This window comes from Megalops cyprinoides, chromosome 18 (assembly GCF_013368585.1).
Source record: "Megalops cyprinoides isolate fMegCyp1 chromosome 18, fMegCyp1.pri, whole genome shotgun sequence".
NCBI lineage: Eukaryota > Metazoa > Chordata > Actinopteri > Elopiformes > Megalopidae > Megalops > Megalops cyprinoides.
This window is the reverse complement of record NC_050600.1, coordinates 17949737-17962119: the sequence shown is the minus strand read 5'-3', so window position 1 is coordinate 17962119 and position 12383 is coordinate 17949737. Positions and strand designations below refer to the sequence as shown.

The following is a 12383-nucleotide window of genomic DNA, read 5'->3' as shown; positions in this document are numbered from 1 at the left end:
ACATAAAACTGTGCAGTGCAACTAGCAATGGATATGGCTGGTTGTCTGCAAAGGACAGCTATTGGTAAAGCAGGGGCACTGCTTGGATGCCATCTCTTTATCTTTTTAATATGTGGCTGGTGCTTTTCACCTGCGAGCGCAGAAAGCTTTGACTCTGCTTTCCTGTACCGGCACAGACCCAGGCCTAACGCTGAGTCCATTGTGGTGGCTAACAATGGGGTCAGAGTGCCCTTTGGAAGATCCGTCTTTTTGGACCCCATCAACGACCTGGTGACGGAAGTTCAGCCCGGAGACCGGTGCCAAATTACTGTCCTGGACAATGACCCCCTGGCCCAGAGGCCAGGAGTGCTCACCCCCAAGAAGTTCCCCTGTGCTTTCGGGGCGGAGGAGGTGAAGTACACCCACTTCGGATCGCGGAGCCCCAGCATGGACAGGGTGAAGCTGCAGCTGAGGTACGACTCCCAGACGGACACGGTGGTCATCCCCCTGCTGCTGGAGGTGGAGGTGGTGTTCCAGCAGCTGGAGGTTCTGACGCGCAACATGCCCCTGATCGTGGACAAGCTGAACGGCGTCAGCAGCCCCATCGACAAAAAGGGCTTGGAGTTCTCCTTTGACGACAGCGTCTCGTCGTGCAAGGTCACCACGCTGGTCGGCGCCGGCGGCCTCCCCAGGTATGGCACGCTTTTAAATTACACCTCCAATGGACAGATGGTTGATTGTGATGCTTTTGTTAAGATGGGCATTCGCTACAAGCACACCTCCAGTACTGACTCGCCCAATAGAGACTATATTCCAATGCTGGTGGAGCTGCTGGACAAAGAGGGCAACACTGTCCAGCAGGAACATTTCCAAATTATGGTTAGAATCAAAGAAGGTGCTGAAAACACCCCTCCCAAGCCCAGCTTTGTCGCTATGATGATGATGGAGATTGATCAGTTTGTGATGACAGCCATTACAGGTGATATGTTAGCTGCCGAGGATGTTGAATCTGATCCAGATGACTTGATTTTTAACATTACCTCGCCGCTGGGTGATCAACAGGGGTATATAATCAGTACCGATGACCAGAACCTGCCCATAACCTCCTTTTACCAAAGAGATATTAAAGATCTCAAAATAGCATATAAACCTCCATCTGAAGACTCGGACACGGAGAGAATTTTCCAGATCGAGTTTGAGATTGTTGATACTGAGGGTGCGGTTTCTGACACTTTCGCGTTTATGATCGTCGTAAAGCCCATGAACACGTTAGCCCCCGTGGCAACTAAAAATACGGGCCAGCTTTTATTTGAGGGGCAGTCCAGGGCTCTCTCAAGCACTCAGAATTTAGAAATTAGTGACGAGGATAATCTTGAAGATGTGAAAATTACTGTTATTGATGGCTTGAGGCATGGAGAGCTGACGGTGCTGGGGTCACGCAGAAAATTCTTCACCCCTGCCGATCTGGACGCAGGCATTGTTGTATACCAGCACGACGGCAGTGACACTTACAGTGACAATATTATTTTCAGAATGACAGATGGCAGTAATGAGGTTGAGTTTTTGTTCCCTATAACTATTGCTCCAACTGATGACGAGCCCCCGATCATAAATGCCAACACCGGGCTCGTGCTTTTCAAGAACGAAATAATGCAGATTTCCCCGTTCATTCTGAGTGCAACAGACATTGATTCAGAGGACTCCACCATTAAGTTTGTGCTAGAGGCCCCTTACTCAAAGCTTGGAGAGGTGCTTCTCCGACAAGTGGAGCCACCTGCAGACCCGTCGGCCTGGAAGTTCAGCGAGACCGATGAGATGTTTGAACAGGTGGTGACAGAGTGGTTCCAGCAGGACATTCTTGATGGCAAGCTGTTTTATCGGCACATTGGGCCTCACCGCACCACCACCGTGACGGACCAGTTTGTGTTCCGGGTTCAGGATGACAATGACCCCCCAAATCAGTCTGGGGAGCACACTTTCACCATTAAAATCCACCCGGTGGATGATCTCCCCCCAGAGCTTTTCCCCGGAACCGCACTGCACATGACAGTTAGGGAATATGAGCTGACTCCCTTTAAGAAGAAGTTTTTGCGCTACACAGATCTGGACTCAGATGACAGGGACCTCAAGTACAGCATTGCCAGGCCTCCCACTGACACAGACGAGAACAATCCCGTCTCGCTGGGCAACATTGTGCTGACGGAGAGTCCAGACGCAGTGATCACAGAGTTCACTCAGGCTCAGGTAAATCATCACAAAGTGGCGTACAAACCCCCAGATCAGGAGCTCGGCATCACTCCAAAAGTGGTTCAGTTCACCTTCATTGTGGAGGACACTGCTGGCAACTCCGTGGATGGCATCTTCACTATTTTCCTGCAGCCAGTGGATAACAAGCCTCCCCTGATTACCAACACTGGCTTCACAGTGTTAGAGAGGAGCACATATATAATAACAAAGACTGAACTTGATGCCACCGATCAGGACACAGATGACGATAAGATTACTTTCACAGTGGTTCAGGTTCCGCGCTATGGACAGCTGCAGTACTTAGGGGTTGACATGTCAGCTGGTGAAACGTTTGACCTGGAAGACATAGACAGTGGTCGGCTCGCATACATTCACAGTGGAGAGGAGTCTCTCAGTGACACTGTAAAACTGGATGTCACTGATGGATTTCATGAGGTTCCAATTATCATCAAAATCACCGTTAAACCTGTTGATGACGAAACGCCCACCATCATGCTCCCCTCCGGGCTGCTGGGTGCTTCCATTGATGTGCTCGAGAACGGTGCAACCGAGATCACCAGCAACGTGATCCAGGGCAGGGACGAGGACACAGACGACCTCATGCTGACCTTCATCGTGGAGGAGCCTCCGAAGCTCGGCGAGATCATGGTGAACGGGGTTCCTGCCGAGAGGTTCACCCAGCAGGACATCATCAACGGGGTGGTGGTGTATGCCCACACCAGCGGTGAAATCGGGCCCATCAAAGAGCACGACTCTTTCAACCTCACCATCTCCGACATGTCAGACGAGTGGGTCATCGGGGGCAACAAAGTTCAAGGCGTCAGGGTGCACGTGACCATCCTTCCCGTGGACAGCATTGCTCCTGTTGTCACTGTCGGGGAGCAGTTCACGGTGGTGGAAGGGGAGAAGAACGTCATCACCCTGGAGAACATCCAAGCCACCGACGTGGACACGGACAGTGATGACATCCTATGCACCATCATTGTCCAGTCGACATCCGGCTACGTTGAGAACATTTCCCCAGCACCGGGGTCAGAGAAGTCGAGGGCGGGCACCGCCATCACTGCGTTCAGCATCAAGGACATCCGCCTCAACCACATCTACTATGTCCAGAGCATTCACAAAGGCGTGGAGCCGGTGGAGGACAGGTTGACGTTCCGCTGCTCAGATGGCATCAACTTCTCAGAGCGCCACTTCTTCCCCATCGTCATCATCCCCGCCAATGATGAGAAGCCCGAGATATTTGTCCGAGAGTTCGTTGTCATGGAGGGCATGAGTCTAGTCATCGACACGCCCATCCTGAATGCGGCAGATGCTGACATCCCAGGGGATGACCTGGACTTTGAGATTATCAAACCCCCCAAACATGGGACAATAGTTCAGCAGCTGAGCACCGGCACTGTTCCCGTCGTCAGATTCTCCCTGGAGCAGATCAAGGAAAGCTCCAATATCGTCTATGAACACGACGACTCTGAAACAAAAGAAGACAGCTTTGAGATCAAACTCACAGATGGGAAATACACCGTTGAGAAGAAAGTTCTCATCATGGTCATTCCAGTGGACGACGAGACGCCGAGAATGACTATAAACGACGGGCTGGAGGTTGAAATTGGAGAAACAAAGACAATCACAAACAGAGTGCTTAAAGCAACAGATCTTGACTCTGAAGACAAAGATCTGACCTATATTATTCGCTATGGGCCAAACCAAGGCTACCTTCAACGCATCACTAAGTTTGGAGATGTAGTCGGGAACATAACCGTTGAGATGAACTTCACTCAGGATGAAATTGACAAGCAGCTGATCCAGTACGTGCACACGGGCCAGGAAGGGGTTCGAGATCTCATGAAGTTTGATGTCACCGATGGCATCAACCCCCTGATTGACAGGTACTTTTACATCAGCATAGGGAGTATCGACATGGTCTTCCCTGACGTCATCAATAAAGGGGTTACCCTCAAGGAAGGGGGGAGGGTGACGCTCACGACTGACCTGCTCAGCACCACCGACATCAACAGCCCAGACGAGCACCTGAGTTTCAGCATCACTCGCGCTCCCAGCCGAGGTCACCTGGAGTGCACTGACTTGCCGGGTGTCCCTATCTCCACCTTCACCCAGCTGCAGCTGGCCGGCAACAAGATCTACTACATCCACACCTCGGACGACGAGGCCAAGATGGACAGCTTCGAGTTTGAGGTGACCGACGGCTACAATCCCGTTTTCCGGACCTTCAGGGTCTCCATCACAGATGTTGACAACAAGAAGCCGGTTCTGACCATCCACAACCTGGTGGTTGGGGAGGGGGAGGTGAAGCTGATCACTCCGTTCGAGCTGACTGCAGAGGACCGTGACACTCCGGACAACCTCCTGCGTTTCATCGTCACCCAGGTCCCCGTCCACGGGCAGCTGCTGTACAATGGCACCCGCAGTGTCACCACCTTCACCAAGCAGGACCTGAACGAGAACCTCATCACGTACAAGCACGACAGCACGGAGACCAGCGAGGACAGCTTCTCCTTCACGGTGACCGACGGCACCCACACGGAGTTCTACGTCTTCCCTGACACCGTGTACGAGACCCGGAAGCCCCAGACAATGATCATCCGCATCAACTCGGTGGATAACGGTGTCCCCCAGATTGTGGTCAACAGGGCCGCCCCCACCCTCAAGGTCCTGCACACTGGTCACCTGGGCTTCCTCATCACCAGCAAGGCCCTGAAGGCCGAGGACAGGGACAGCCCAAAGAAAGTCCTCAAGTACTCTGTGTCCGAGCCTCCCCTGCACGGCTTCATCATCAACACGGCTCTTGGGAATGACAGCATCAAGACATTCACACAAGGTAAGACATCAAGACCACCAGCACCTGTTTGTTCAGAAAAAGCAGATTAAACATATGCAGGATGTGTGCAGTAGACAGTGTTTAGTATAAGGTTATGTAAACCCTCTAATGACTTGATTGTCATTTTCATGAAAGAAGGAAAAAAATGCAGTTAACATTAAAAGGATCATCACAAAAAACAGTACAGAAAACCGTGAAGTCATGCAAACAAAGAAAACACCATCAGATCTATATCTAAGGTGTTTTCAGTGTGTTATAGTGCCAAAGGTCAACAGTGCATGAAACCTAGTCTGAAATGTTTAGTTTTTTTTACAATATTTGCTATTACTGTCAACTGAAGCGTAGCCTGAAAAACATAAGAAATGTGTGCTGTCAAAGGAAGTGATCCCTTATAGTAAATTTTTGTTGCAAAGAATGTTGAAAAGGTAAGATCTAATCCTGTCTGTCTGGTTACTTTGTTTATAACTAGCTGATATTGATGACATGAAGATCTGCTATGTACTGCTTGATGGAGACAATGCCACTAGTGATATCTTCTACTTCACTGTTGAGGATAATGGTAAGTAAATTTCTTCCTTGTCTTGGAGAAAATAAAAAAACAAGGAAACAAGGTGTATTTAAACTTGGTTATTTAAAAATATTTGTAACATGAGAGCTGAGGAGAGTTTTGAGATGCCTTTCACATGTAGGACCCAGCTCAGTTAAATGGAAAAAAAGGAATGTCACTCCCAGCTTGGTGTCAGTCACTGCATTGTTTGCATCACAAAGCCACACAGCATTTGGACATGATTGACAAGCTCCAAAGCACAGACACCATGGTCCTCTCACCCCACTGCAGTGGGTGGTGACTTTCGGACAGAGAGGGGTCGCAGGGACAAGGGCCGGTCTGTGTACGTGGGTGTGTGTGTGAAAGTGTGGAGCCCACAGCAATGTCCTGAACTTTGTTGTCGGTGAACAATGGATTTTTTCCCCCTGTGTTGTCTGTAGTTTTTGTTCTTTTCATAACATTAGTAGGAACACCATGAAACTAAACCTGTCATCTTCAAAACCATCTTAAACATTCCATCTGCATCTTTTTAATGGAAATTTAACGCCCACCTTAGAAAGAAAAAAAAAACAGAATAGCATGACTGCATAACCTTCCGCACTGGGAAGAGTAACAAAAACAGAATATGATTTGAATTGTAAAATCTCTAAAGAATTTCAGTGTTTTTATCAAGCTGATTTAATATCTAGCCGTAGTAAGCATTTACTTTTTTACTGTCTGTTATTTCTTTGTGGTGTTGTAGGTAACCTGAGGTATCAGTGGTATTTGTTTTAACCCCCTGTCAGCTATACTAGCCCATGGTATAAGTCTTTTCGTTTTGAACTAGGTATTCTCTTCACTTTCTCAGAAGAGAACATACCTTTAGAGCCTTGAATTTCAGTGTGTGTATTTATGCTTTCGCAAATTTAGTTTTGGTCACACGTCACATGGCATGACATCTGCTGGTTGCATTAGTGACTTGACGATTGCTTGGTTATTTGGTGCCAACAAGTGACTTGTTTCTTACGATTTTGTATATACTTGCAAAAGGCATGTGTGCAGGGTGAGAATGATAGCATAATATTCCGTTAATTCACTGCTGATATTATTTAAAACTGTCTGAAAGGTTATTCCATTGTCCCTCAATGGGGACACCATCTCATTGAAGAGTGTGGATCTAAGACAAAGAACTGGCATTATGTGTGTAATATGTTTCACTTCTCGTTCATCCTGTTTCTTCCCATAACTCATAACTGACTTTTTATTTTTATTTTATGTAGCCGGCATTTCGCCACATCTGTCAGCACGTGGTTCCCATTGGCCATTGTGGCACTCAGATAGCCATGTATGCAGAAGAGTTTACAGCAGTCTACATTCATGTGTGTATGTATGTGAAAGGGTGTATGTATATATATATATATATATATATATATATATAATGTATATTTCAAATGTAGAGCAAAGTAACAAAATGTAACAGGTGGGGGGTGCTATGCTATTTCAGCTGCAGCTGTAAATGCTAAATACACTCTGAGTTTGGAAATGCAATCCACATGCGGTTTGGAAGGTTTGGACTATAATTATACCATACTGAGAACTATACGGAATATCATCATCACTGAGAGCAGGAGAGAGGCTTCAGTTCTGCAGTGGGCTGACATTCACAGAAAAGGCTGCGTCAGGTCCTTTTAACGGATTCCTCTGTGCGTTTTCACTGAAGTAAAATTCTAACCATTCATTTCCCCATTAACCTATACTTGAGAAGCATTGCCCTTTAATTAACACTCTATTGTCAGAAAAGATCGTTAGCGGAGAGAAAGGTGATGTGTTGTAGTCTGTGACTGAATGGTTAACACTCAATCATGTTGTATGTCTTCGGGGAAGAAATGATTGTTTTGTGTCTGAATGCAGTAGTTGTTCATAATTACTGAACACATTAATGAATTGCATTTTTAGTCCTTACATTGATTTTTTTTTAGAATTGGCAAACTTGCTTGAAGCTTAGTTGGAGTAGTAGTTTTAGTATTATATCATTTGTACTACTATTTTTACATTATTATTGAAATGTTAGCATCAATAATGCAATACTATTGAGCCGTTATGATGGCTGAGTTCTGAACTTTAATTAATTTAGAAGCCACACAGAGTCATTTCTGAGTTTTGTGACTTACGTTGTTCTATATTTACACCACAGTGATTTTTAGAAACAGCATCATTGTGATAGCAATTATTGGTACAGTTATTTGTACACAGTAAAGAATTCTTTACTGTGCTTAGAGGGAGTATCAGCAACATACATGGTCAATGCAAATGTGGCATGATCTTTACCAAAGGCCTTTATTTATAACATTGTTCTGTGGGGGCTCATACAAAGCTGTTCAAGGGACACTGCTAAAAGTAATAGAAAGTTGTAGATAGCCTCTAGTGTTGAACTGGGAAGTTGGAGAGTAGTCCACACAAAGTTAAATTGATGCAGCTGAGAGGAAGAATCACATACTGAATGTCGGAAACTCTTTTTGTTGTGGTCTAATCCTTTTTGACACCTGGACCCTTTTATCACATTAGTCAGCCTTTACAAAATCTTGTGACCTTATCGGTGCATTTTCTTCTATGGTCTTGGGGTTTTATCCCTCCCAGTAATCCCTCTTTTTCAGTATATTTTCAATCTGAATTTGCTTGGAATGAATTTTCACAGTCCTCTTTTTTGAATATCTCTTAAATATGCTGACATGGGTCTCACCCTTTAATGTGAGATTACTGATGCATTGTTTTTTTAAAATGAAACTTGCTATACTTTACTAAATCTCTTTTCCTTTCTTTTTATTAATAAATGAAATAAAAAAAAATGGCAGGAGATGATAAGCTCTATTTTCTGTGACATAGGCACTGGAAGATCATTTAATGAGAAGTGAAATTCAATTAAGGACAGAATGGAAAAAAATGGACGATTGCACGGAATAATGCATGATTACGCATATATTTGTGAAATATAGAACCCAGTCTGACCTACCCAATCAATTTTTTTTCAAGTTTAAGTAATATGCCATAGAATCTGTGAACACATGCAAGTTTCAACAACTTGATTTAAACTTTTAAGATAAACTGTTTAAGATAAAGTTGGTCTTTTCCTTACACCTGACATTACAAATATATCACTATCAGATTTTTCAGAATGACACATGCCCACCGTAATGAAACAATTACACTTTTCCTGCGTCTCCAGCATTTGAGGAATATGTTCCTCGAATTTTCTCAGGACAAGACGAAGACTGGTCTGTAATTAGGAGCGGCCACCATGTGCACAGCAATAAAAAAAAAAGAAAGGCACTAATTAACTCAACAGCCCCTCTGTTTGCAGTCCTGTTATTTGAGATTCCAGCAAGCCCATCTGAACCAAAGTGAAATGTTGGCCGAAAGCGTATTTCCTGCGGTCAGTGTCTCGCCACATGTCTGGCCGAATTTCACATGCGCTCGGTACCGAGGGGGTTGTTTGAAAGCTTGAGGCCTGGAGGATTAGACCCCCACAGTAAAGGCAGGGGACAGACAGCTGTTGACGGAGAGGCAGACGTTGTTTTCCCAGGGACGTGCAGGAGCAGGTTGACTGGAATCTGCAGGTCGGTGAACAGGAAGAGGGGGAAGTGGCTAAATTGTTAGTGTGGGAAGCAGGTGAGGGGAATGCCTGTGAGTAATGTGTGAGATGACTCTGGGCGCAGTGATGACGGAAAGGGTTTACTATAAACTCATTAGACTCAGCATTTACCTTCCAAATACACACCTGTAAGCTGTAAATGTGTAAGAGAAACCTAACCACAGCTTCTCACATTTTTGGCCTTTTTAACCCATCAAAAATGGTTTAGAGGAATTTTCATTTAGGTTATTACGCACATAAAACCAAAGATGGTCACAAGACACGCTCCTGCCGCCGTGAAATTGCCGGAACGCCTTCTGACCAGGGCCGGGTCCTCTCGCACCCTGGTAGGAATGAGGCTGACATATCTAAGGGCTGGCATGCTGTCACCCTGGCAACAGTACAGCTGGAGGGCACAGGTATTTCGGTAGCCAGTGGAGTAATCTATTGAGAGGAGATATGACAGGCAGTAAAAGCCTTCTAGTAAAAACTTCCCTGAGAGTGGTGAAAGAGCTGGGCTGAATGGGAGCCAGGGCTTCCTGCTGCTCCTCCGCTGGGAGGAGCGGAGGGTGGAGCTGAGTCAGCCTGTCCACTCTGGGGGGACGCCACATTGTGTCTTTGAGGGGAGAGATTCCTGACTCCGTGAGGGGGTGCGGCGCTGGCAAGAGCGGCGGTCGTCCCACATTCTAACTTATTGTATGAAAGCAGTGTGTCGTGGAGGCCAGGGCGCTGGCTCAAATAAAGTGAAGGGCATTAAGTGTTTTTCAGGGGAAGAATACTTAGACTGAAATGCCTCATTACTGAAAACTGACATGTTTAATATAGCTACGAATATTGTCTGAATATCAATCAATATGTAATATCACTTTAAAGGTAAAGGTTTGTGAAATAAAACAGAATGTAGGCCAAGCATGTGTTGAATCGTAAGACATGCATACTCAGCAATGTTGGTTTTTTGTGCGTAATCTATTTATATGTATTCCGCATGTATTTATCATCGATAAGGTTTCAAGCACTTAAGAAAATGCTGAGCGGAAAATAGCTTCGGACGAATTGATAGACACAGCTGCTTTGGGTCATTAGCTAGGTCTAAAATCAGTGCTGTACCTGCCAGGCGGTTTAACGGAATCTAGTTTAACTGGGAACATGGTCGTTTAATGTGCCTCTAATCGTTAACACAAATGCTTGAGTACAGCGCTTCTAATGTTACGAATATAAGACACCTCACTGTAAATCAGGTATATACACCAGCCTCAAGATGTGTGCTGGTAAACGTCCGTGGGGTTAAATATATACCTCACTAGAGCTAGTGCTACACAATTTGATATCTGTGCCATTAGACTGGTACCATAACTGAAGTGGACACAATTCCTAGAGCCAGCAGGTGTAGAGGGACACAGAGAGAGCGCTGGTCAAAACATGGTCTGCGTGCGGGACACAGACACTGCACACCTGGGCAGGTGTGGAGCGCTCTGTCTGAGGCAGCCGGGGGAACAATGCGGAGACGGACCCAGCGCCGCAAATGTTAGGGTTCCTGTCTCCTTCTTCCTGGGATTTCATCTGGGTTTATTTTCTAAACATTCATTCAGGAAAAAAATTACATCGGCCGCTACAGTTCACGTTTGAAGAAAGTGCACAGCATGGTATCCAGCCAGTCAAATCACTGTCTCGGAACTAGCAGGGCTTCAATTTGGGAGGGAGAAACAGCAAGCTCTTTAACTTTACAAAAGCATAATAAAACACATTTGAAACAAAATTATATGGGGAAGAGGTGATAAACATTGGCAAGAATGGTATGAATGAAATATGAACACTGTAATTTGTCTGTAAAAAAGTATTTTTAAAAAGAAAAAATGGTGATCACAGGTCTGAGATTGCTCAGTCAGACAGGAGAAACTTTAGATGTAGTAGAAACAGACCTGCAATAGAGGGGACCAGAGTTAGTGTACCTGTGCTGTGCCTCTGTGACCTGACCATCTAAAAGCTTCTCACCAGTTGAGAAGTGCCTAATAAAGGCCTGTACAAGGACATTTATGATGGAGGTGTTCAGTTGACTTTTTTTTTTGGTCATACAATATAGCAGATGATGTAGACACAGTATTACTGATTGTTTCAAAATTAGACAATGGATAAGAAATATCATGAAATTATGGACTTTTGCAACCAAGGAAATATAAGGAAATTCAGCTATGCCAAAGCTGAAACGAAGAGCTTGTTTGGCAAAGAGATGGGTGACATTTTCAGGCAACTGGTTCATTGAAATGAACCGAAATCGATTTTATTAAGCAGAATGAAAAAAATGACATATGCTTTGAGGAAGCTCTTCATTAGTTTTTTGGGTTCCATCAGGCCAGCAGAAGGATGTTATTACATGCAACAGTTTTCCCACTTTGATCAAGTACATTTGTAAAATGTTTGTCACTTGCACACTGGCTTGATGTCCAATGCCAGAAGCTGTGATGAGCGCAGCTGTATAACAGAGATTTAGCCATGATAATCCTGGTCCTGACTGTTTATCAGCCTGCAGGGTGTAAATTCATCGCTAGCCAGGTACTGGGCTTTGCTCTAGCACTAAGCTATGGTGCAAACACCAGGTGTGTCGGGGGGGAGCTGGCTGGATTTGAAAGAGTCACAGTGACTTTGATGTGCTTTGAGGTTGGGACTTTGGCACCAGGGGCATTGCTTCCCATGACAGAACTCTGCAATCCATGTCAAACCTGTCAAAGGTCAACCCAAACAGTATTTTTTGGCTCATGGTAATCTAGACCAATGATGGGCTTCCATCCTCTCCCTGTGTGTCCCTCATATAATCATCCCACCAGCGTGTGTTAGATAAAATACACTCTCCATAAAAGTGACAGGGGGCAACGAATTGTATATTTCCCACAGTGCTGTGGGCCGCTCCACCAGCAGTGGTTTGTCACACCCTCAGTAAGTCGACCACCCTCCTCAGGGCATGCCTTTAGGAGCAAGGGGGTGGGGGATCTTAAGAGTCACCTGGTTCCACTGCCCCGTGGTCAGAGCCTGACCCAGTAAATTCTTCCCTTTTTACAAGTGCGCAGCTGGTGTTTCTGCTTGTCCATCACACTTGTGTCCACAGCCAGGGGCACACGAGACCAGGGCAGTGCTAGGCATGTTGAGACATTTATGGCCCTCTTTTGTCT

The 12383-nt window shown here is 45.6% G+C and overlaps 1 protein-coding gene across 1 annotated transcript in view; it reads left to right on the top strand.

Annotated features, from left to right (window-relative positions):
- frem3 (Fras1 related extracellular matrix 3) overlaps positions 1-12383 on the top strand; it is a 38895-nt gene continuing 26512 nt past the window's right edge. The window contains exons 1-2 of the mRNA XM_036551576.1: positions 1-5065; positions 5535-5624. Coding sequence (XP_036407469.1) covers positions 28-5065; positions 5535-5624 — 5128 coding nt within the window. The 5' untranslated portion in view covers positions 1-27. The remainder of the gene's footprint in view (positions 5066-5534; positions 5625-12383) is intronic.